Genomic DNA, 27,881 nt, shown 5'->3' on the forward strand with positions numbered 1-27,881 from the left:
ATATTAGCCCAAGTTAGACTTATAATGGGCCCAGTTGTTCCACTGGCCTGGTGATATTTCTCTCTAGTACCTGAATATTTAATTGGAATTGCCACAATTGGCAACTGACAGAATCATCAGACTGGGTCTCTGAATCTTAGGGTGAGGGAATGTTTATATGTTTTGCTCATTGATATGTCTCAAGTGCCTAGAATAGTGGATGGTACATAGTAGGCATCTAGTAATTAAATGTTAAATGAAAAAATGAACAGATGAATGAACTACATATTAAGACATACAGCCTTAAACTTCAAAATAATAGTTACTTTCTTGTCCAAATATCTACACTTATTTATCTACAAGATTTGTTTTCTTATTAACAGTACCTAACTTTGGTAAATGACCATTCAACTTCCTTATCGTTAGAAAGATTTCTGTAAATAATTTGTAACCAGTGATTACTTCCCCAATGCCTAAGGGTCACTGAGATTTAGAAAAAGTTTTTAAAATCCTGAATTTTGTGTTTTCAGTTTTTTGAGAGGTCTTGGTTTTATCCCAGCCTCGTCAGGATTAGGGAACTACTTTCCTTTCTTTCCTGTAGCCCAACTCTGTCCTCACTTTCACCCCCATATTAAAGGGCCATTTGTGTTGAAGTTTGTTTTTGGTTGGGCACTAGCAGTAAAAGAGCAGGTTAGGAGTCACAGGGAAAACCTGACTTATCTGCTTCTTTTAACCTATGACCTTCCCAGCTCTGCTGCTAAGCTAAGGTGTTCCCAAATATATATAGTTGGAGAGAATAAGAACAAGCATCACTCGAACTGAAAGTTTCTCAAAGTAGTTCCTTACCAATATTAGCACCAAACTTGTACTTAAGATAAAAAGGAAATAAAAAGCTAGCACACTGACCTGAGTGATGTAGATGATTTTGTGCAGCTGGATTAAGATCTGCTGAATAGGATCACTGATCTGACGTACTTTCCTCTGGGACACAGCAATTCCTGCAGATGCTGTGGATGAAAAATTCTGCAGTTAATCAAGACCCTTTTCCCCTTCACAAGTGGTATTAAGTGGAAAATGGGGTAAAATTCTAAAAAAAATACTCTCATCCTACCAATTAGAAAATATGTAGAGACCTTGTTACACTTCAATATTTTATGATATGGGATGCACAATTCTTTCCTTCTACTTCTTAGACCTCTAAGTAACATAATAATGTTATCATTTGTAACATCTTAAAGACTGTTTATCACTTGGAAATTTTGCCTGCAATTACACCAGGCTGCCACAAGGTCAGTGGTGTCTTGGATACTGTGGCCATTGAAAAGTTGGGCTTCAGATATGTGCAGTTAAGAGATTATCACACTTAAAAATTTTAAATTCATTTGCCCTCAGTAGCAAATAAAACTAATTTTATTAAAACTACTAAAATGCAAATAGTGAATAGGCAATCTTAAAGAGCAAACAAAAAAACATAATTTGTAATAATCAAGGGTTTGAAAATTATGTTACTTCCCAACCCTTGATTATTACAAATTATAATTTTCACTGAGATTTCTCTTCAGGTCTAAATAAGACACATCTATAATTTATCCTGAATTCTCATCACAGAGCCACATCACTTTCACAGTTCTAGGCTAGCTTGGTATCAAACTGCATATAAGCTGCTTTCCCAGATTCACATGTCATAGCCACAAGTGGCCCATTCTTAACTTTGAGGAATGTAAAGCTATTTAAAGGAATGGCCTTGACCCCTGTATTAGCCACAAGGTCCCCTCTGCCTCTTCTCACCCTCAGATCCACACTAGAGAAAATAGAAGAGAGACTTCAGATATGTGGATGTATATTATTCTCTCTCCCACATTCCTGCTCTTTCCCTTCCTCCCAATAACATGTAGCATACTTTCTGAAATAACGTTTTTCTTGCCAATTTCTCTTTTAAAGAAAATTTCCAAAGTCCTTCTTTTCTTACCTCCAGACAATTTTGAGCACATGAAATTAAATGTGAATACAATAATTGCTTTAGCAACAGCTAAGATTTTGAAAAATGATTCTTATATAAATGCTTTCTGAGAAAGTTTGCATATTTTACCATAAAAACTTGTTTTCAGAACATTTATAGAGAAAATTTAATGTGGCCATTAAAAGATCCAACTTGTTTTATTATTAGCATACCAAAATGTATGTTTAGGACACAAACCACAAAAAAGAAAATAAATATAACATTGAAAGAAATATTATTTTCCTTATGGGTATCTTTACTGAGTTTGTTAAGAAATTCACACAAGAAATCATCTAGCTCTAGTTCATCTTCATTTAATACCCTGTTTAAATGTTTGCAATTTAAAGGATCTACCTCCTCTAGGAACTGTGTCTAACTCCTTTTAAGCAACAATTACTTGCCATTAAGATGAGGTTTAGTAAATTACCCTTAGGGTAAAAATGTGAAGGTAAATCAGAAAGAATTAAGGTAGCTCTGAAATAGAAAACAGAGAGCTGGAAGTATCTGCTCCAGCCTGAAGAGATGGCCAATAGTATATATGTCATATTTTCTACAATGGTGCTTCTTTGCAGAAATAATTCTTAAAATGTAATTATTTGTTTGTCTAGACTGATATCCAAAACTAATGTGGCCAAGTTGATGTTGCTATAGGAAGACTAACTTTGTATTTTCTGAAACTGGACGGCTTTTGATCACACTTATGTTGATTACTTTATGTTTTTGGTATATGGACTTTCATTCATAGGTAATGAGTTAAAATCTCACAGCATGGCAGAGAGTTCTTAGATTTGTGATGACATTTTGAGTGGGATGTCTACCTTGCCACAAGAATGTATTCATCTGTGGCTAGATATAAAAACAGAGACAGTTAGCTAGAATGTGTGCCTTCTGAATTACTCAATATACAAAATTGCTTAAAATTATTTTCCTTAAGACCTTTGACCATAAGGTAAGTCCTTGAGTTTTGAAAATAGTTTTGGTTGCTTACTCGTTAAAAAATAAATCCTAAAATGTGTAATTACACATGCCCATCGTAAAACAAGCAAAGAAATGTAAAACAACCTAAGTATCACAGAAGAGACTTCGAGGGTCCCTGGAACCACCACCCATCAGCCACCTCCCCAGAAGAAACCTCTGATATCAGCTTGGTGTGTTGCCTTCCAGTTACTTTTCTATTTACGTACTTCAGTGTGTATCTTCAGAACAATATTTTTCAAACTGCAGTTGAGTCCTAAATCTGTTTAATGAGTCATGACCAGCATTTTGAAAAATGGAATGGAATGGCATGAAATGAAATAGAATAGGATATAAAAATTTCAAAGTGCATTGTATGTAGTAAGGATCCACCCAGTTGAGATATAAAATGTGTGTCTTACTAAGTGTCATTTCCAAAAAGACTTACTTCCAAAAAGACTTTGAAAGCTAGTATTGTAGAAAATCTATAGTATTATCTCATGCTTTATTTCCCTCTTTTTAAATAAATGGTGACACATTATAAGACTGTTTTACAATGTTTATTCTCTGTCATGGAGATTCTTTTTTATCAACACACCCAGTTATAACTTATTCTTTATGACCACTATTGAACAGTACTACATGTCCTGCATGCATTATAGTTTCTTAGTCACTTCCGTCTTGATGGGAACTTAGTTTTTTTTTCAATTTCTCATGATTATAAATGATGCTGCAGTGGGTATATATGTGCGTGCCTCACTGTGCATAGTACAAGAGGTCTTTAGGGTAAATAAGGAGAAATTAAATAGCTGGGCCCTTTGATACACATATTTCCTATTTTAACAAATACATTTTAAAGTGGCTGAATCAATTTGCACTCTGATCAGAAGAGAATCAATTTTTCTATATCGTGATCAACATTATAATCAAACTTTTCAATTTTGCCAAGCTGATTTTGTTTTATTTTTTGTTTATCTGAATGCTGACGAGGTTATTGTACTTCTTTGGTGATTTTCTGTTTGTGTCCCAAGCATTTTTTTCTTATTGATTTGTAAGTGCTCTTTACATTGTCTGACTACTAATTCTTTTATTGTATTTTACATGTTAAAAGTATTTTCACCTAATTTGTTACTTCTTTTCAATTTAAAGGGTGGACAAGTGGTTAGGAATCTATGCTCTCACTGCCAAGGGCCTGGGTTGGATCCTTGGTTGGAAAACTAAGATCCTGCAAGTAGGGGAGCATGGCAAAAAAAAAAAAAAGCCATCATAGAAGCTGATCATATTCCAGCGTCAGTCATATATAGTATGCCCATGATTCATATCTATATGGTTCCTACTGTGAAAGATAGAAAGCATTTGGTCTCATTAAAATTTAAATAAAATCAAAGTTTACATTGGAATACTTTATATTCATTTTATGGTTTTTATTAAAATAGTGAACTTAATTAGTGTTTTAAAACTTAGAAGGAAACTACAAAATTCATTATAAGAGGCAATTTACTTAGGGTGTAAAAAAATTTATATTTGCTAGCTTACTGTGTAGTTAGCATGACATTAAACAGCTACATTTCCCCTCTGTGGTGGTGGGTAGGAGGACCTGGAGGAGGTGTTGGCAAGGGTTTTACACATTTAGTCTCATGTGATCCTCACAACTATTCTGAATGGTAGTTGTTTCTATCCCCATTTTATAGATGACTGAAATTAACGAGATTGTAACCAAGACTGAAGAACTGGGACATGCAACAAGGTGGGCCCTAAACTCTACACTGACTTAGTCTCCTAACTTGTCACTGGGAGACCATGAAATTATGGACAATATAACATAATATAGATGCTCCTTCCCACACCTGAAATACCACTTTTTCTTAAAAGGAGTTGCTACTTTTAACATGTTCTGACTATACCTTTGAACATTTAATGGATCAAATATTTTTGGAAAGCATGTACAAGTAATAAACTGGAAGCATTATGTCTTTGTAGCCTGTGCAGTGTACTATATCTGCTTTATTATCTCATGGCACATTACAATAGCCAAGTTAGTTGCCCATTACTCGTTCTTTGAGACTTGATTTACATCATATATCCAGTCTATTGAAACCACAATTCACAACACAAACTCTGAAACTGTTAATTACTACAAATTGAACAAAAGATGGATTATTCATGTTCCCCCAATTGACCATGATATAGTATCAACCTACTATTTTTCTGAATTCTTTCTGCTAAGAATCAGGAATTTTTGAACAACTGGAGAAGAGAAAGTATTGAGCAGGAGCTCCCTGAAAAAGTTAAAAAAATAGTTTCCTTTTATAAAGGGGGCTAAAACATACATGGCTTCTCCATATGGGACCAACTGCCCTGTTGAAAGACAACCTTTTAAATTTAAGTACAGTGAACAGATTTGCTCTGGTCTCTTTCCTCTACTTTTGTGAAAAGGAAATAAAGTAACTGAATTGTAGCTTAAATCTGCAAATTCTCAGCAATGAACCTCTGTGCCCAGTGCATAGAAGGCAGCAAAATTAGACAAAGAATGTTGTATTCACAAGGGGTTCATGGGAGGTCCATTTAGAGGGCCACGGTTGAAGGACAGAGAACTGATGCAAACATTTCATCTGAGAAGACCATGAAGAATGAATAGGCTTTCAGTAGGCACAGGACATGGATTTGGTGTGAGGGAGGGTATATTTGAGTGGCAGTTTCTGAGTAGAAAAACAGTTTCAGCAAAGGACAGGAGTCAGCTAAGTGAGTGCCACATCTGGAGAACGGCAGAGTGTTCAGTTTTCCCTGTGTGCAGTACCATGAAAAGGTATAGTACTGGGTACATCTGCAGAGGGAGCCAGGGACCACAGCAGATGGTGATTTCAGGAAAGGTGATCTCATGAGAAGAGGCCTAGGGCCTAAGTCAGGCCCGGCATGGAGCAGCACATGGTGACTGTCTGTGGGGAGCAGGAGCTGAGGAGAGGCCGAAGCTTGGACCTGAGTTGTTAAATGACTCCCTCCGTGGGAGAGAGGGAAGTGAGAGAGAAGATGATGACCAGGAGGTGTGGGCATGGAATCTTTCCCAACACAGACCAATAGATGGTTCCACAATCAGGTAGAAATTATTAGGAAGAGACTCAAGGTTCTGGGTCTAGTCCCCCCACGGTCCAGCCCCTGGTAGAACTTCCAACAAGATGACAGGAAGCTGCAATAAAGCCTCAGCACCTTTCACCCCGGGTGACCAGTTTCCTTCCACTCCCTTTCATTCCAGCTTCAGAAACAAGCTGTTTAAATGCCAAAGAAGCAAGGCTGCTTTGAGGTCCTTCACTCTTGAATGCTGGCTGAATCACCTTTACATAATGCATCTCACATCTTGTTCAGGCTTAATTTGTGTGTGTGTGAGGATTAGAGTTTCATCCTATTCCAAATTCTCTCTGTCTTTATTTTTTTCAAAAATATATAATCTCAGGATATTTAAAGTTGCCAATCCCCTTAAAATGACTACATAATACACATGGCAAGATGCTGTGTGAAGAATTCACTGTTGTATTATTTCCCACACTTACTTTTGACCTCATGAACCTCCTGTTATCAAGAAGCAGAGTGAGGCAAGCACTGCCCCAAGATGGGGAGGTAGAGAGGAACCAGGGAACAGAGAGGATACGTTCCTGGACTTTAAAAGCATTAGTCTAAGCAAAAGGCAGAGAGATTCACAGGACCTGTAGCTGAACAAACTCTTCTTCCTGCCCCTCCTGGATAAGATAAAGCTTCTTTGAGGAGGAAGGACAAAGACATATGAGAAGGAAAGAAGGTCTCAGAAGAGATTCAAATTCCAGCTCACTTGGGCAAAGTCTTTGGTGGGGGCAGTGAGGAGGGCAGAGATGTTTGATAGAAGTCTCTACATTTGGGGATTCAAGAGTGGAAAGGCTGGGGGCACAGTTCCCACAGCGAGCTCTGAGAGGTCCTAGCCATGCAGATGTTCCCTGCACCATATGACCTGGGATGGAATGGGGCAGGAGAGACAGCTTCCTAGGGTGTCAGAGGCTCAGCCCCCAAGTCTCCAAACCCAGAGAGTGTGGAAGAGTAGGCTAACCTTCCCAGACCCCTGAGAAGGTGAGCTGACAGAGCAAAGAGCTTGCCCCACAGAAGTCCTGCCTTCATGTCAAGGGGACACAGACAGAAATGGGAACGTGTACTGGGAGCTGGAAGTCAGGGAGGGCTGTGCCCACTTCTCAGGACAGCAACGTGGAAGGGTGACCCCGACCCAGTACTCAGAGCAGATACCAGCACAGGCAGCCTCAAAGCCTCAGTACAATGATGCCAACTGAATCCTTGGAACAAAAATACCACTCAGGGAAGAAGAAGAAGAAAGAGGACTGCAATTCTGTTTGTCTGACTTTAAGCCTGATATGATAAAGAAATCACCAACACATTGAAATTTGCATTTAGGCTAATTGATTATGTTTTCTGAGATGTGGAATAGGGGCTTAATATAAAAATTAAGTTCAGTTTTGGGAAAATATAGAAAGTTAGACTTTTTTCCCCCTGAATTTGTGGCCTAAAAATAACATGCATTTGGCCTAGTCCATATAGCTTGGCCCTTATCCATTGACTTAGTTGTTCTTCTACTATGCTACAATCACTAACCAAGTCATATTGGCCCCCTTTATTCCTACTAGAGGGAACCTTTTTTTCTCTGAAAGTCAACTCTATTGAAGCTCAGAATTCTCAAGAAGAAAATATTGTGCTGTGAAAATACACTGTGTTCAGCACTATGTATGCAAAAGCTAACCAATCAAACTAAAAGGAACAGAAAGAAAAGCTAGGAACCCTCTTCTCATTCAATTACCTGGACAAGAAAAATTTATCTCAATCATGGAAAACAGACAAAATAATCATTGCTTGATTCTCTGATATCATGTTACGACATTTTCTAATAGCTTTACTTGATTCTAATCTAATACTCTTAATCCACACCGATAAAGGTGAAGGCAGTTACAGTCCTGTAGAGTTAGTGGTTAACCTATAGAAATTGACATGTTGCTATGACTTTATAGGCCAATCAAGACGTTAATCACAAAAATGATATGCCTTTATTGCCCCACAGAAAATTTGCCAATCTTATGCTTAATTTAGCAATGTTGCTTCAGCTTTTCTTTACTATATATATACTTATTTTACTATATATATATATATATATATATATATATACTATATATACTTCCACAACTATAAAAATATACTTATACAACTATAAAAATCCCTGTCTCCAAATGCTCTTGAACAGGTTCTTCTGTCCTCCATCTGGTCCCATCATTAAGGGAATTTAAATAAAACTAGGATTATTGCTAAAAAATAACTTTAAGAATTGTGCTTTTTGGCTTCCCTCATGGCATGGTGGTTGAGAATCTGCCTGCCAATGCAGGGGACACAGGTTCGAGCCCTGGTCTGGGAAGATCCCATATGCCACGGAGCAACTAAGTCCTTGTGCCACAGCTACTGAGCCTGTGCTCTAGAGCCCGTGAGCCACAACTACTGAGCCCACATGTCACAACTACTGAAGCCCACGTGCCTAGAGCCTGTGTTCCACAGCAACAGAAGCCACCACAATGAGAAGCCTGTGCGCTGCAATGAAGAGTAGCTCCCACTTGCTGCAACTAGAGACAGCCCATGCACAGCAACAAAGACTGAACACAGCCAAAAATAAATAAATTAAAAAAAATTGTGCTTTTTGACTCCAATGTGGTAAGAAACAATAAGTAGCTTCTTATAGATAAATAAGAAACTTATAAATAAATAAGTTTAAAAATTTTAATTAACATGTCATCTAAAACATCCCAAATAATCTATGGAATCCACAGTGAGGAATGTCAATTAACAATGAATGAGATCTCAGCTGTATTGGAGGGCAGGAAGGTGGTCCAACCAGAAGAGGCCTCTTGCCTGTTTCTCATTACTATTTACTCACCAGTCACCATCTGCAATACTCAAATTACTGTATGACAACAATTCAAAGGGTAGTTGTAAGCACTCTGAAACAACTTTTTTAAAATAATAAATAAATATTATTATTTTTGGCTGTGTTGGGTCTTAGCTGCTGCGCACAGGCTTTCTCTGGTTGTGGCGAACGGGGGCTACTCTTTGTTGCAGTGGGCGGGCTTCTCACTGCAGTGGCTTCTCTTGTTGTGGAGCATGGGATCTAGGTACACAGGCTTCAGTAGTTGCAGCACGCAGGCTCAGTAGTTGTGGCTCATGGGCTCTAGAGCACAGGCTCAATAGTTGTGGCTCACAGGGTCTAGAGCAAGGCTCAGTAGTTGTGGTCAATGGGCTTAGTTGCTCTGCAGCATGTGGGATCTTCCTGGACTAGGGTTTGAACCCATGTCCCCTGCATTGGCAGGTGGATTCTTAACCACTGCAGCACCAAGAAAGTCCTGAAACCACTTTTTGAATCTCAGTAATCATTAATAATGGCAATTTGGAATTTGAAAGCCCTACTTTTCTACATTGACTCAATTATTTGTACACTAAGCTACAATCATCACCCAAGCCACATAGACCTCCCTTTACTCCTACCAGAGGGTGGTGTAGCTTTCTTCTCCTCCTTTCATTTAGCCTTTTCCCAGTGCAGAAACCCCCGGGGCAGTGTTGTGGGCTGCGTTAACAGCTAATTTGCAGTCTGCACTTAGGCTTGGATTGGAACCATCAATAAATTTGTGAGATTGAGTACCTTTTTGAAAAGACATTGTCCTCCAAAGAATATGTAAAAATCTACAACTGGTCCACACTCCCCCAGTGCCTGCCTGGCATGAAGAACTAGGACGCAATTCATCACTGATAGAGAAAATGTGTTATCTCCCACCTCTTCCCCAATCTGAAGTCTAACATTAAAATATCATTTCCCCCCTAGTCTTTAAGTAATCACAAGATTACTTATTCAGTTGCTCTCAATAGCAAGAATAAACAAGGGTTTAAACAGTGGTAGGTCTGCATCAGTTACAAAATAAGTAGTTTTCAGGGGGCTGATCTCAGAGGAAATACTCAAGATATATGCAAACTTTACTAAAGATGCTTATAATATGGTTGCAAAATATGACTAACATACCCAAATCCCAACAAACAATATAGAAAAATATATAATTATATGTCAAATTGCATAGTGTAGACTAGTATTATAAGAGTTTTGATTAAAGTCTGGTAAGCACATTTCACATGCTAAAAGAATTGCTATACAATAAAATTAGAGAAGGCATTTACAAAAAATCACCTTGGCAATTGTGATATCTAGTATTAAGTATTCTATGTTAATAACTAACTTGAAAGCAAGCTACTGAAAGTTGCTCATAATAAGGACAACTAGAATATAGCTGTGCTCTCTGGAGTATTTGGATGAAACATTGACTACTTTACATAGACGTAATCTTTATGAACAAAAGACAAGTATAAAAATAGATTCTCAGTCATCTAGTATGATAATTAAGAGCCTGGAAATCATGAAGAGAAAATTTCTATTCAAAATGCAGAGCATAATAATTCCCATCTATTAGTTCAGTGCCTGGGTGTTAGCTGCTGAAAAATGAAAAACCCAGCAAAGGAGAGAGAAACATCAGTGTTAATCCAGTCAAAGTTGGCCATAGTCTTAGTTGACATTACATTTACATTTTAAATTTGGGTTTGACTGACACTCCCCAAAATTTACATTTGACCTACACAAATAGCACCCATAACATTAAAATGTACCCTATTAACTTGACAAAGAATAAATTTCTCATCATATGTTTTGGTATGATTTAATTTTCACAAATATACAACATCATTTCCCCTATCTCAACAGGGAAGGACTATTTCTTTTATATACATAAAAGACCCTAGACATTTTTCCAATTCAAAATATCCAATTGTTTGATTAATTTGACCCTATAGACAACAGAACCAATAAATTATTTTTACAGAACTGACACAAAATTAATATACAGAAATCTGTTGCTTTCTGTACACTAACAATGAACTATCATAAAGAGAAATTAAGAAAACAACCTCATTTATAATCACACCAAAAAGAATAAAATATCTCAGAATAAATTTAACCAAGAAATTGAAAGACTTATAATCAAAAAGCTAGAAGACATTGATGAAAGAAACTGAAGATGATACAAAAAAATGGAAAAGTATCCTGCACTCATGGATTGGAAGAAATAATATTGTTAAAATGTCCATACTACCCAATGTAATGTATAGATTTAATGCAATACCTATCAAATACCAATGACATTTTTCATGGAACTAGAACAAATAATTTTAAAATATATAGAACCACAAAAGATCCTGAAGAGCCAAAACAATATTGAGAAAAAAAGAATGAAGCTGAAGGTATCATGCTCCCTGACTTCAGACTATACTACAAAGCTATGGTAGTCAGAAACAGTATGGTACTGGCACAAAAACAGACACATAGCTGAGTAGAGAGCCCAGAAATAAACCCACACACATGTGGTCACCTAATCTATGACAAAGGAGGCAAGAACATATAATGGGGAAAAGACAATCTCTTCAACAAATGATGCTGGGAAAACTGGATAGCTACATGTAAAACAATGAGATTAGAACATTTCCTCATAACATATACAAAAATAAACTCAAAATGGAGATTAAAGACTTAAATGTAAGACTAGAAACCATAAAACTAGAAGAAAACATAGGCAGTACACACTTTGACATAGGTCTTAGCAATATTTTTTAAATATGTCTACTCAGACAAGGCAAACAAATGCAAAAATAAACAAATCAGACCTAATGAAAGTTAAAAGCTTTTGCACAGTGAATCAAACAATAGACAAAAGGAAAAAACAGACTACTGAATGGGAGAAGATATTTGCAAATGATATGTCTGGTAAGGGGTGACTATCCAAAATAAATAAAGAACACATAAAATTCAATATAAAAAAATTAAAAATGGACAGAGCACCTGAATAGACATTTCTCCATAGAAGACACACAGCTGGCCAACAGGCACATGAAAATATGCTCAACCTTGCTAATCAGGGAAATGCAAATCAAAACCACCATGAGAGATCATCTCACAACTGTCAGAATGGCTATCATCAAAAAGACAACACATAAATACCCTAGCACACTGGTGGTGGGAGTGTAAATTGGTTCAGCCACTATGGGAAACAGCATGGAGTTTCCACAAAAAATTAAAAATAGAACTACCATATGATCCAGCAATCCCACTTCTGATTATATATCTGAAGAAAACAAAAACACTGATTCAAAAAGATGTATGCATCCCAATTTCATTATAGCATTATTTACAATTGCCAAGATGTGAAAGCAACTCAACTGCCCACTAACAGATGAATGGATAAAGAAGATGTGGTGTATATATACAATGGCATATTACTCAGCCATAAAAATGAATGAAATTCTGACATTTTCAGCAATGTGGATGGACCTAGAGAATATTATGCTTAATGAAATAAGTCATACAGAGAAGGACAAATACAGTGTATTTTTCAGTTACATGTGGAATCTAAAAAATAAAGCATACAAATGAATAGAACAAAACAGAAATAGACTTACAGATACAGAGAATAAACTAGTGGTTACCAGCGGGGAGAGGGGGAGGTGCAAATTAGGGGAAGGGGTTTAAGAGGTACAAACTATTACATATAAAATAAATAAGATACAAGGATGTAATGTACAGCACAGGAAATAGAGCCAATATTTTATAACTTTAAGTGGAGTATAATCTATGAAAATAGAGAATCAATGTTGTACACCTGAAGCTAATATAATATTGTAAACCAACTATACTTCAATTTAAAAAATTATTCATCCCGAGAACTTTTGGACATAACTGAGTTTCCTGCAGCTAGAGGCACTTAAAAGCATAACGTTACACAGTAAGTAGATCAGGTATAAAAGGTATTCCTTTTCCAGTTTTCTTTTCTTTCTACTGATTATATCAAGGGTTAAGTTTCAGTATGGAACAAGTATGTCATCACCATCTTTGAGATATGAGCTAATGTTCCTTCATAACAAAGAAAACAGATCTCAGGATAAGCAGATAACAGTATCTACTAGAATTTAATAATATTGTTTTGCTTAGATTTGCATTTATTTTTTATAATTGTCACCTATTATGGCAAGTGACGCTATTCTGGTTTCCCATTTGTAACAAAAATATAAACTTCCCTTTAGATAACTTTAAGTTGAGAAAGTAAGTCAAATTAAAGAAATTGATATTTGGAAAATAGTAATATAGATGGTACTCAGATACAGCCAAATTTGTGCCATGGTAATCTATAAGTGACAAAGGTTAGGGAAATAGAGCTAAAATAATTAATATGTGTAAAAAGTGTTTATTCATTCATTGATTCCATGTTAATTACTGTTAATATTTTCATCCATTCAGTATAGAAATTCCTAAATTTTCAACTCTGTTGTCAGAGAACTAGTCTGTTATTTAACCTAAAGAATATCTTATCAAATAATTTATACAATCTAGTTAGTATCAAAAGACAGAACAAGAGGATTTTTAATAGTGTTAACTTGAAACAGCTTCATGGTTATTTGTTTTATAGGAGTTTGGAGGTACATCAAATACTGCTGTATGACCACAATATGAACCTAGAAGTTCACATTTTAGGAGTACAATATAGGCAAGATCATATTCTAATACAGTCACTTAGCACTCTAAAATAATAGTTCTCACCCTTTGTTCTGCCATAGCACATGGAAAATGATGTTCACATACTAGATATAGTCCTGGGAGCATACCCAGGTTTTGACAAAATTCTCTCATCTCTGACAATTTTTTTCCAGAGCACTTAGGCAATACAGGACTATAGCTATTGGTTATACATAATGGAAAGAATACTGATTTGCAGAGAAGGTGATCTAAGTGGATGGGACTGGTACCAGTTGTTTATGATTTGATAAAGCAACCAATAGTCCAATTTTACCTGCAACATTTTAAAAAGTATGACTTTTATAATATGCAGAAAAAACATTTTGCATTAAGATGAAGAAAAAAAATTTTTTGTTTTACTGGAAAGTGGAATAACTTGTAAGTAGTAACCCAAATTTCCTCATATGCATTACTGTGTTCTACAAGATTAGTTGAAACTAATCACTCATTTATAGGTAAACTTTAGCATTCACTGACAACACTTAAAATGCTATAGTACATTCTGTTTTAAATTTAAAATATATGAATCAGTAAATTTTTAAAAAGTAGATAGTATAACAAACTGTAGGTCTAAGAAATATAATATATTACATGTTAACTGTGCTAAATAGTTTGTTTAACTATCCAGAGATCTGATCAATTTTGCTGACATAAAGTCAAGTCTTAAACTAGCTAACTCAACATACCCTTTAGGAAAAATAATTCTTATTATGAATCACAACTGAACTGCAAATTGCTTACATATGTATGTATTCTGCTATCACTATTATAAAACCAATCAATGACAATTATTTTAACTTCATGATTATGTTATGAACTTACCTTATGCCAAAATAGCAGGAGTAGAGCATGGTCAGCATGACAGCTTTAGATATGTTAATAACAAAGCTATCTGTTTTTTGCATCTATGCTGATAGTGACAGATTGGCCCCAAACTGTCAATAACTCTTCCAAAGCAAATTTAATAAATGTGGAGACATGGACTAATATTACAGTAAATCAATTCACATCTCCTTTGTTCACTATACCTATTAACTCTACAAAAGAATGTGAATTAAGGAAGCCAAAGTGAAAATAACATTAAGCAATAATTCCAAATTAACCAAAGTAGTAAAATAGAACTTTATACTCGAGTCATACACATATGTTAAAAGCACAGTCACTAAGTTTTTTTCCTGAATTGTCCAGGTTTAGTTAAAAACTTTACTATTACTGTTGAACTTTGGTCCTCTTTAATAGAAATTAGAAATATTAAGGAATACACTCTTTTTTCTCAAACAATTACTATAAACTTTTATGTTTTAAGAATCCATAATTTTTACATTATTAGAGAAACAATGTGATATAACACTGCTTTAATCAAATACAAATAACTAAAATTATCTGTGTCAGAGTAACAGAGATAGAAGAAAAGATATGCTTACTCATATCATATAGGTGTAGAGCTTATAGAAATATGTATGTAAAACAAGGTTACTTTTTTTTGTTAGTAGGTATGCACTATAAGCATCAAAATTCAACTGGCTAACATTCCTACCAAGCAAAAATACAAATTTTAGTAAAACAGCCTATATATTTCATCAAATAAGTGAATACAGAAAGCATTTTGATACTGTTAACATGCCAAGCTAATAATGATGGACAAATAAAATAAGATTCTCTGGTTGACTATACTAAAGTTACCTTTAGTACCTGACTGTACTAAAGTTACCTGTAACTAAAGTTAACTAAAGTTACTGTACTAAAGTAACTAAAGTTACTGTACTAAAGTTACTGTACTAAAGTTACTAGTTACTGTACTAAGGTTATCACAGCGGGAAGGCTATGGGACTGCCACCCCATCACTAACTCGGCCTCTAGCTCCTTAACCTGGGCCCTGAGCATGAGGGGTGGCACTTTCAGAAGCAGGTAAAGAGGCAGCAAAGCTGAAGAAATAAAAGGGGGAAATATATGAAACTGTAATATGAATTGCACTGAATTTCAGGGAGGCGTGTATGATGTTATTGCTGCCAACACTAAATTACCTGGCCTTGGTCTTGATCCTATTCCACCAGTGAAGTCTCTGAAAACAGAATTAGAAGGAGTTATTCAACTTGGATTTGACTAACATTTACTGAAAGCTTATACCCCGCTATGGTTTACATAGGAAAATATAGGTTTATTTTTCCTCAAGACGCCCTCAAGAGTTTAATAAAGAGAGAAAATAGACATATATGAACCCAGAGCAGAACTGACATTCTATGACCAAATGGAAGAACCTTGTCCTATCACAGTTGTTTATAAGCTCTAAGAATAATTACGAGCCTAAATCTTAGTACAGTACCTTGAATGATTTTGTTACTTTTAAAATCAAAATACCTATTTTGTATTAAAAAGCAAAACCATTTAAAAATTTTTATGTAGTATTTTCCATGCTTTACTCCTGCTGTCTTAAAGAAGAAACTATAACTCTTCCTATGAAATGAGATGATTTTTGCATTTAAGAGGACTATATTTTTCCTTAAGTTCTCAGTGCTATTAACATTACTTGTTTGCCCTACCCTAAAATTCTGGATTTCCTGAACATTTTGCAAGTTGGTCTCCATGGCTTCCACCTAGTGGAAGGGTCATTAGACCCTACTAAGGACAGCCATAAATAACCTTCAAGCTTGTTTTTTCTAGTGTAATCTAAAGTCAATTTCTTAATAGTTTTTAAAATGAAATAAGAAACATCTGTGCCCTGACAAATGATAAGAACCATACTTAAATTTAATACAATGCAACAAAAGTACATCAAACATGTTCACATATGGCACATGTGTGTATATTGAGTTGGAATGAACATAGGGACTCAAATACAAATAAACATGATTGATAATTTTCTTACCCCAACCCTTTCATTTTAATCACAGAAGTTTTGATACATACATGAAACACATACCTAAGTTATGAAGCATAACAAATTTGGCACTCAGCTACCCACCACTCGATTACTATAATAATACCAAAATCTGTGCATCCAACTGTGAGTTCCTTCCCTATCCATTCCCATCCTTCTAATCCCCTACCAAACCAGCCCTCTCTTGATTCTATTTACGTTTTGTGTCTCATTCCCAGCCCATATTTCCAGAGCCTTGAAAATTAAATGAAACTCGCCATCTTTGCATAGGTAATACATTCTCCCAACACCTGGAATAAGGTGGCACGTTTAAATAAAGAAAAGGGATGCCTCCTTCTCTCAAATTTTCAAAGAGGGGCATAATCTCAGCAGTGCCCATATGCGTGTGGCGGAAGCTTCAGCACTGGGCTGAGGAGCAACTCACATCCTGGCATGAAGGCTATACATCAGGAAGGGCAAGTGCATAGCCCTGCCCCTTAGCCTTCTGGACAAGTCCAGCACTGTCCAACAGAAATACAATGCAAACTACACATTAATATTTAAATGAAATTTAAAATTCAGTTCCTCAGTCAAACTAGCTACAATTCAACGGCTCGAGTCACATGTTGCCAGTGGCCCCCGTACGTGACATTGCATTCCAGACACTTCTGTAGAAGATGTTAGTCATTGTCTTCATAAACATTATGACTGAGGCTTACAGACATGCCACACAGCTGCACAATACTTCATGGACCCCACTATCTTAAACGTTGAGGAGACACGGCTTTGGGAAAGATCCCCAGTGATCTCCTTACTTGCTACAAGTAATAAATACTTCCTTCTCCTGATCTTTGTCTTGGTTGTGTCTTTTGACTTGACACCCACTAAAAGGAGAACACAGTTTGCAGGTGACAAATTTTGATGACTCTGGTGGGACCTCTCACCTAACCCCTTTGTGTTGCTCCAGCTCCCAAGAGGCAACGCAGTGGGCTGCAGCAGTTCACCCGGGTGAATTTGTCTATGTTGCTGGGGGATCTAAGGGGAAGGGCATAGGGGAATCCCTCTTGGTGCCTGATTTTTCAGGTCTATGCACCTCAACTTGCTGAATGGGCTCAGAAGCTGCTCTGGACTTCTTGATCTGGAGAGTCCCTTTGGAGAGGTGAGAGGTGTTTATCCCACAAATCAGCTTCAGGGTTCTGTCCCCATCTCAACGGGAGAGAAGAAATGACTCAAGAACTGCACAGTTAATCTGGTCTGGCCAGGTTGGCTCTGAGAGTCCAAGGAATTGCAAGACATTCCTCTCTTCTCCAGTCTTAGAGGTCAGGTCAGAGTCTGAGGGACTGTGAGACACCCCCATGTTGCTCGAAGAGTCTAAGGGATTGTGAGACAAAGAAGTTGATTTGTGCCATTCTTTGGCCATTGAATAAAGCTTGTGCTATTCCAGTCTCAGCACTGGTTTTGTTATTGGCTGTGCGAATCTGAGCCACAAAGAACCTCCCTGGGGTCTTGGGGGGCTAGGGGCCTCGGCCTGAACTAGGACACTGGTGTGGCTCCAGGTGACCAATTTGGTAACAAATCCAGCCAGACGGCTCTCTGACTCAAGGCCAACAGGTGGCCAGCCAAAAGAACAGGGTGATTTAGCCCTTGCCCTTGACCTCTGAGTCAACGAGCCCTACTGGAATAAGTCTGAGATCTGAAAACAGCCAAGCATCTGATCTGGGAGCACTCATCTGGAAAGACAAACCCTCCCAAATATCCTTGATTGAGATACCTTTCATGGGTCAGGGTAGTGTCCTGGGGATGCCCAACACAGGGTCACTGGCTTTGCCTGGCCAGAAATGCCAGGTGAGTGAGGAGCTGGACAAACTCTGTTCTAGCAGAGGGCTAAGTGAGTGAGGAGTTGGGCTGGACAAAGTCCTCTGGAGGCCACCGCACAGGAAGATCACCTCTTTGTTTCTTGTGTCTTTAGTTTAAATTTCTGTCATTGGTTTGTTTCAAGTCTTCATCAGTGAATTTGGAAGGATCTTGGTTTTATGTGGTTTTGTTTGTCCAACTGCTTTTGTGAGTCTCTGCCACAATTGTGGGCACAGGTCAAGCACTGAAGACCCATCAGTGTGCTCACCACTTGGAGAGTCCCATGAAAGTATAAGTTGGTCATGGATCAGGGCAGACTGGCTCTAGTTTCCCTGCTGACCTGAAGCATGCATCCGTGCAACCAGGAACATGTAAATCATCCATAGTCACAATCCCTGAAGCACTCTCACCTTCAGGATATAATCAGGAGGCCAAGAGCATGTCTTTAGTGTTAATCTGTCTCTCATCTTGATCAGTTAGTTTGGATCTGTGTATATGTCTTTTTCGGGTCCACCCCTCCCTGTCATTCCCCACCATTGGTCTCCGGAAGCCTCTCTCAGAGACAAGAACCCCTAAGAAATATGGTTCTAGGCTAAGCTCAGGAAATTCAGTTTTGGTTCCCCAGGAGATCTGAGGACCCACAAGTAGCTCAGAACCTTTGGGTCCTTGTCATTGAGTTGTCGAGAACTCAAACTGGGTCATCTGAGACTCCAGCTGAGTCACCTGTGGACAGGCAAATAGATCTTTAAGACTCCAAATCAGTCTCACCTTGAGATGTAAATGTTCTATGAGGGCTCTCAGAAACACTTATCTAGACCACCTGTAATTCCTGAGACTGAGAGGGAGAAGGGGAAAGAGAAGTTAAAAATTTTTTTTAACTTATTCCAACCATTATAAACCAGTGTATTTTATATTATAATACCTGGTTCATAACTAAATTTAAAATGGGGCTAGGAGATCTCTGGTTCCATCTGTCTTTATATAAAAAGTAACTTGTAGATGAGCTGTATTTAATTGGCCTAAAGAAAAGTAAATGCTTACAAGTTAAATATTTCTAAATATAAAGAAAACTGGCCAAAATAAATTTCAGGGTCCTGTGATCTAGGACTAATCCTTAATGAGCAAAAACAAGCTTGTTTGTTCGTTTAATTAATATAGACATGTCTTTAGAGTCATCAGTATTAAGAATAATACTTTCATTATACTGAGAGTCAAATTTGTCAGCAAGGAAAAGAACTTGGTATAATTAAATCTTAAATAAATTAAATGTACATGAGATAAGAGGTTTCTTTAATTGAACTTAAAAAAATTGCGTTTTGGGAATGTTTATCTAAAATAGTCTCTCCTGATTTTGGCAACTTGAAAATTTAGTTTTACTATATTAAATTAAATGATAGGAATTATTGACCATCCAGGTTATTTCAAATAAAATAAAACACTGGAACACTACTTGCTAAACAGGTCTAAGTTTATCTACTTTTGTCTTCTTATGAGGGGAAACTAAAGATGTTTGGGTTTCTTAAAGACATGTAGCACATTGAGGCAAGAAATTCTGCTATGAGAAGACCTTCAAGATGGCAGAGGAATAAGACGTGGAGATCACCTTCCTCCCCACAAATACATCAAAAATACATGTACACATGGAACAACTCCTACAGGACACCTACTGAACGCTGGCAGAAAACCTCAGACTTTCCCAAAGGCAAGAAAATCCCCACATACCTGGATAGGGCAAAAGAGAAAAGAAAAAACAGAGACAAAAGAATAGGGATGGGACCTGTGCCTCTGAGAGGGAGCTGTGAAAGATAAAACGTTCCCACACACTAGGAAGCCCATTCACTGGTGGGGACGAGGGGTGGGCAGTGGGGAAGATTTGGAGCCACACCACAGAGGAGAGTGCAGCAACAGGGGTGCAGACAGCAAAGTGGAGAGATTCCCACACAGAGGATCACTGCCGACCAGCACTCATTAGCCTGAGATGTTTGTCTGCTCACCCACCGGGGTGAGTGGGGCCTGAGAGCTGAGGCTCGGGCTTTGGCAGTCAGACCACAAGGAGAGGACGGGGGTTGGCTGCGTGAAAACAGCGTGAAGGGGGTTAGTGCACCAAAGCTAGCCTTGAGGGAGTCCGGGAAAAAGTCTGGACCTGCTGGAGATGCAAGAGACCATTGTTTTGGGGTGCGCAAGGTGAGGGGATTCCTACTCTGTGTGCCCATAGACGACAAAGCACTGCATAAGTGAACTCCAGAGGTGGGCATGAGCTGTAGCTCTCAGCTCAGACCCCAGGGACATGTATTGACCGCTACTGCTGTCACTGCTGCCACCAAGAATCCTGTGTGCAAGTGCAGGTCCTACACACACTCCCAACACCCCCAGAGCCTGTGCAGCATGTCACTGCCAGGGCCCCGTGATCCAGAGACAATTTCCCCAGGAGAACCCATGGCATGCCTCAGGCTGTTGCAATGTCATGCTGGCCTCTGCCACCACAGGCTTGCCCTGCATTCCAATTATGACTACAGCACCCCTCCCTCTCCCTGGCCTGAATGAGCAAGAGAGCCCTAATCAGCCACTGCTTTAACACCCTCCTGTCAGGAACAGATGTCTGAGGGTGGCCTAAATGCAGAGGTGGGATCAAAACTAAAGCTGAACCCCAGGAGCTGTGTGAACAAAGAAGATAAAGGGAAATTTTTCCATGCAGCCTCAGGAGCAGTGGATTAAATCCCCACAATCAACTTGATAAACACTGCATCTGTGGAATACTGGAATAGACAATGAATGTTTCCAAAATTGAGGTGGTGGACGTTGGGAGCAACTGTAAACTTGGGGTTTGCATTATGTATCTGATTTTTTTTTTATCTTAGTTTAGTTTTTAGTGCTTGCTATCATTGGTGGATTTGTTTAGTGGTTTGGTTGCTCTCTTCCTTTTTTAAAAAATATTTATTATTATTATTTTTTTCTCCTTTTTTCTCTTCTTCTGAGTGTGTGTGTGTATGTTTCTTTGTGTGATGTTTTCTGTTTTGGTTTGTTTTACCATTTGTCCTAGGGTTCTCTCTGTTCGTTTTTTGATGTTGTTTGATTGTTTTCTTTTTATGAGTGTGTGTGTTTGTTTCTTTGAGTGATTTTGTCTGTTTAGTTTTGCTTTTACCATTTGGCTTGGGGTTCTATCTGTTCAGGTTTTTTTTTTTCTTCCTTTTCTTCTGAGCCGTGTGGCTGGCAGGGTCTCGGTGCTCCAGCCAGGTGTTGGGCCTGAGCCTCCAAGGTGAGACAGCCAAGTCCAGGATAACGGACCACCAGAGACCTCCCAGACCTATGTAATATCACTTGGTGAGAGCTCTCCCAGAGATCTCCATCTCAACACAAAGACCCAGCTCTACCCAATGACCAGCAATCTCCAGTGCTGGATGCCCCATGCCAAACAATGAGCAAGACAGGAACACAACCCCACCCATCAGCAGAGAGACAGCCTAAAGTCATATTAAGTTCACAGACACCCCAAAACACACTACCAGATGTGGCCCTTCCCACCAGAAGGACAAGATCCAGCCTCACCCACAGGTACCAGTCCCCTCCACCAGGAAGCCTACACAAGCCACTGAACCAACCTCACCCACTGTGGGCGGACACCCAAATTAACGGGAGCTACAAATTGCAGCCTGTGAAAAGGAAACCCCAAACACAGTAAGTTAAACAAAATGAGAAGACAGAGAAATATGCAGCAGATAAGGAGCAAGGTAAAAAGCCACCAAACCAAAAAAATGAAGAAGGAATAGGCAGTCTACCTGAAAAAAGAATTCAGAGTAATGATAGTAAAGATGATCCAAAATCTTGGAAATAGAATGGAGAAAATACAAGAAACGTTTAACAAGGACCTAGAAGAACTAAAGAGCAAACAAACAATGAGGAACAGCACAATAAATGAAATTAAAAACATTCTAGAAGGAATCAATAGCAGAATAACTGAGGCAGAGAAACAGATAAGTGACCTGGAAGATAGAATAGTGGAAATAACTGCTGCAGAGCAGAATAAAGAAAAAAGAATGAAAAGAATTGAGGACAGTCTCAGAGACCTCTGAGACAACATTAAATGGACGAATATTCGGATTATAGGGGTCCCACAGGAAGAAGAGAAAAAGAAAGTGTCTGAGAAAATATTTGAAGAGATTAGAGTCGAAAACTTCCTTAACATGGGAAAGGAAATAGTCAATCAAGTCCAGGAAGCACAGGATAAATCCAAGGAGAAACATACCAAGACACATATTAATGAAATTATAAACAATTAAATGCAAAGAAAAAATATTAAAAGCACAAGGGAAAAGCAACAAATAACATACAAGGGAATCCCCATAAGGGTAACAGTTGATATTTCAAAAACTCTGAAGGATCTTTGCAGAAAGATCAAAGCTGATCTTTGCAAAAACTCTGCAAGCCAGAAGGGGGTGGCAGGACATATTTAAAGTGATTAGAGGGAAAAACTTACAACCAAGATTACTCCACGAGCAAGGATCTCATTCAGATTCGTGGAGAAATTAAAACCTTTACAAACAAGCAAAGGCTGAGAGAATTCAGCATAACAACAAATGTTAAAGTAACTTCTCTAGGCAGAAAACACAACAGAGGGAAAAGACCTACAAAAAAACTGAACACAGCTAAATAGGAACATACATATCGAAAATTACCTTAAATGTGAATGGATTTAATGCTCTGCCCAAAAGACACAGACTGGCTGAATGGGTATAGAAACCAGACCCGTATATATGCTGTCTACGAGAGACCCACTTCAGACCTAGGGACACATACAGACTGAAAGTGAAGGGATGGAAAAATATATTCCATGCAAATGGAAATCAAAAGAAAGGGGAAGTAGCAGTACTCATATCAGACAAAGTGACTTTAAAATAAAAAGTATTACAAGAGACAAAGAATGACAGTACATAATGATCAAGGGATCAATCCAAGAGGAAGATATAACAATTGTAAATATTTATGCACCCAACATAAGAACACCTCAATACATAAGAAAAATGCTAACAGCCATAAGAGGGGAAATTGACAGTAACACAATCATAGTAGGGGAATTTAACACCCCACATTTACCAATGGACAGATCATCCAAAATGAAAATAAATAAGGAAACACAAGCTTTAAATGACACATTAGACCAGATGGACTTAATTGATATTTATAGGACACTCCATCCAAAAACAACAGAATACACTTCTCAAGTGCACATGGAACACTCTGCAGGATAGATAATATCTTGGGTCACAAATCAAAGCCTTGGTAAAGTTAAGAAAATTGAAATCATACCAAGCATGTTTTCCGACCACAATGCAATGAGACTAGATATCAATTACAGGAAAAAAAACTATAAAAAATACAAACACATGGAGGCTAAACAGTACACTACTAAGTAACCAAGAGATAGCTGAAGAAATCAAAGAGGAAATCAAAAATACCTAGAAACAAATGGCAATGAAAATACGACAACCCAAAACCTATAGGATGCAGCAAAAGCAGTTCTAAGAGAGAAGTTTATAGCAATACGATCCTACCTCAAGAAACAAGAAACATCTCAAACAACCTAAACTTACACCTACAGTAATTAGAGAAAGAAGAAAAAAAGACCCAGGGGAGCAGAAGGAAAGAAATCATAAAGATTAGATCAGAAATAAATGAAAAAGAAATGAAGGAAACAACAGCAAAGATCAATAAAGCTGGTTCTTTGAGAAGATAAACAAAATTGATAAACCTTTAGTGACACTCATCAAAAAGAGGGGGGAGAAGACTCAAATCAACAGAATTAGAAATGAAAAAGGAGAAGTAACAACTGACACTGCACAAATACAAAGGATCATGAGCGATTACTACAAGCAACTATATGCCAATAAAATGGACAACCTGGAAGAAATGGACAAATTCTTAGAAAAGTACAATCTTCCAACTGAACCAGGAAGAAATAGAAAATATGAACAGACCAACCACAAGCACTGAAATTGAAACTGTGATTAAAAATCTTCGAACAAACAAAAGCCCAGGACCAGATGGCTTCACAGGTGAATTCTATCAAATATTTAGAGAAGAGCTAACACCTATCCTTCTCAAACTCTTCCAAAATATAGCAGGGGGAGGAATACTCCCAAACTCATTCTACGAGGCCACCATCACCCTGATACCAAAACCGGACAAAGATGTCACAAAAAAAGAAAACTACAGGCCAATATCACTGATGAACATAGCTGCAAAAATCCTCAACAAAATACTAGCAAACACAATCCAGCAGCACATTAAAAGGATCATACACCATGATCAAGTGGGGTTTATCCCAGGAATGCAAGGATTCTTCATATATGCAAAACAAACAATGTGATACACCATATTATCAAATTGAAGGATAAAAAAGCATATGATCATCTCAACAGATGCAGAAAAAGCTTGTGACAAAATTCAACACCTATTTATGATAAAAAATTTCCAGAAAGTGGGCATAGAGGGAACCTACTTCAACATAATAAAGGCCATAAATGACAAACCCACAGCCAGCATCATTCTCAATAGTGAAAAACTGAAACCATTTCCTCTAAGATCAGGAACAGGACAAGGTTGCCCACTCTCACCATTATTACTCAACATAGTTTTGGAAGTTTTAGCCACAGCAATCAGAGAATAAAAAGAAAGAAAAGGAATCTAAATCAAAAAGAAGAAGTAAAGCTTTCACTGTTTGCAGATGACATGATACTATACATGGAGAATCCGAAAGATGCTACCAGAAAAGTACTAGAGCTAATCAATGAATTTGGTAAAGTAGCAGGATACAAACTTAATGCAGAGAAATCTCTTGCATTCTTATACACTAATGATGAAAAATATGAAAGAGAAATTAAGGAAACACTCCCATTTACCATTGCAACAAAAAGAATAAAATATCTAGGAATAAACTTACCTAAGGAAACAAAAGACTTGCATGCAGAAAACTATAAGACACTGATGGAAGAAATTAAAGATGATAGAAACAGATGGAGAGATATACCATGTTCTTGGATTGGAAGAATCAACATTGCAAAAATGACTATACTACCCAAACAATCTACAGATTCAATGCAATCCCTATCAAACTACCAATGGCATTTTTCACAAAACTAGAACAAAAAATTTCACAATTTGTATGGAAACACAAAAGACCTCTAAGAGCCAAAACAATTTTCAGAAAGAAAACTGGAGCTGGAAGAATTAAGCTCCCTGACTTCAGACTATACTACAAAGCTACAGTATGCAAGACAGTATGGTATTGGCACAAAAACAGAAATATAGATCAATAGAACAGGATAGACAGCCCAGAGATAAACCCTCACACCTATGGTCATCTTATCTTTGATAAAGGAGGCAAGAATATACAATGGAAAAAAGACAGCCTCTTCAATAAGTGGTGCTGGGAAAACTGGACAGCTACATGTTAAAGAATAAAATTAGAACACTTCCTTATACCATACACAAAAATAAACTCAAGAGGGATTAAAGATCTAAAGGTAAGGAGAGACAGAATAAAACTCTTAAGAGGAAAACATAGGCAGAACACTCTATGACATAAATCACAGAAAGATCCTTTTTGACTCACCTCCTAGAGAAATGGAAATAAAAATAAGCAAATGGGACTTAATGAAATGTAAAAGTTTTGCACAGTAAAGGAAACCATAAAAAAGACTAAAAGACAACACTCAGAATGGGAGAAACATTTCCAACAAAGCAACTGACAAAGGAATAATCTTGAAAATATACAAGCAGCTAATGCAGGTCACTATAAAAAAAACAAAGAACCCAATCAAAAAATGGTCAGAAGACCTAAATAGGCCTTTCTCCAAAGAAGATATACAGATTGCCAACAAACACATGAAAGGATGCTCAACATCACTAATCATTAGAGAAATGCAAGTAAAAACCCCAATGAGGTATCACCCCACACCAGTCAGAACGGCCATCATCAAAAAAATCTACAAACAGTAAATGCTGTATAGGGTGTGGAGAAAAGGGAACCCTGTTGCATTGTTGGTGGGCATGTAAATTGATACAGCCACTATAGAGAACAGTATGGAGGTTCCTTAAAAAACTAAAAATAGAACTACCATACGACCCAGCAATCCCACTACTGGGCATATTCCCTGAGAAAACCATAATTCAAAGAGTCATGTACCACAATGTTCATTGCAGCTCTATTTACAATAGCCAGGACATGGAAGCATCCTAAGAGTCCACTGACAGATGAATGGATAAAGAAGATGTGGCACATATATACAAAGGAATATTAGCCATAAAGAGAAACAAAATTGAGTTATTTATAGTCAGGTGGATGGGTGTAGAGTTTGTCATACAGAGTGAAGTAAGTCAGAAAATGAAAAACATTTAAATACCATATGCTAACACACATATATATGGAATTAAAAAAATGGGTCTGATGAACCTAGGGGCAGGACAGGAATAATTACACAGATGTAGAGAATGGACTTGAGGACACGGGGTGGGGGGGAAAGGTAAGCTGGGACAAAGTGGGAGAGTAGCATTGACATATAAACACTACCAAATGTAAAATAGATAGCTAGTGGGAAGCAGCTGCATATCACAGGGAGATCAGCTTGGTGCTTTGTGACCACCTAGAGGGGTTGGATAGGGAGGGTGGGAAGGAGGCACAAGAGGGAGGGGATATGGGGATATACATATACATATAACTGATTCAGTTTGTTATACAGCAGAAACTAATACAACATTGTAAAGCAATTATACTCCAATAAAGATGTTAAAATAAAGAAATTCTGCTGTGAGAAAATGTATGATTCTTAGAGGTTATAGAATATATTCATAAATTTTCCAATTAGGAAATGCTGTTTGACAAACAGTTCACAATTACTTGCTTCTTGGCTTTTGATAGAGATTAAGGTTTTTAAGGGTTAAAATTATAATATATGTAATTAAATCTATTAAAATAATAAGGGAAACATTTCAGTATGCCAGTTAAATAGACGTGTGTTTTAGTAAAGGAAGGTATGAGGAATGGAACTGCATTCTGTTAGGAAAGTAAAAGGGTAGTTTTATTCTATAGCTGGTTATTTCTGAATAGAAAAGAAAGTAAGGGACAAAATAATATAGATACAGAAAGCTGTAGAAGGTTTACTTGAAAAGGAACACTGGGAAAAGAGTTTTGTACATGGTCAGGATTTTCCAAGATTGGATTAAATTTACTTAGGTAAATGAATTTTGTTGTTAAGAGTAGGCTGGTGCAGGACTGGATTTTGTGTCTCTCTGTGTAAAGAGAAATAAGTTTTCTTGGAATGCTACATTTGATAACAGATTGTGTAAGTTTCTTTGCCTTTAAGTGATCTGTGTTTGCTTTTGGAATCTTTTGTCACTTTGGTAAAATGAATAAGTATTGTTTCACAGTGACCAATGATTCTATTTGACCAAGTCTTTTGAAACTTTTTGATATTTTTGACAAACTTCCCAGTATCAAATTCTAATTAAAGTTCTTTTGACCTCCAGCTAACTTTAAGATTCTTCAGAGGGCCCCTAAGGCATCTCAGAGAAAA

General features: G+C 37.4%; 1 protein-coding gene across 1 annotated transcript in view; it reads right to left on the reverse strand.

Moving 5' to 3' along the window:
* Positions 1 to 27,881, reverse strand: part of NEK10 (NIMA related kinase 10) — a 312,540-nt gene that overhangs the window by 47,747 nt on the left and 236,912 nt on the right. The window contains exons 31-33 of the mRNA XM_060021364.1: positions 15,626 to 15,663; positions 15,402 to 15,526; positions 886 to 1,002 (exon numbers count right to left, since the gene is read on the reverse strand). Of these exons, the coding sequence (XP_059877347.1) occupies positions 886 to 1,002; positions 15,402 to 15,526; positions 15,626 to 15,663 (280 nt within the window). The remainder of the gene's footprint in view (positions 1 to 885; positions 1,003 to 15,401; positions 15,527 to 15,625; positions 15,664 to 27,881) is intronic.

The sequence above is a fragment of the Delphinus delphis genome, chromosome 10 (assembly GCF_949987515.2).
Source record: "Delphinus delphis chromosome 10, mDelDel1.2, whole genome shotgun sequence".
NCBI lineage: Eukaryota > Metazoa > Chordata > Mammalia > Artiodactyla > Delphinidae > Delphinus > Delphinus delphis.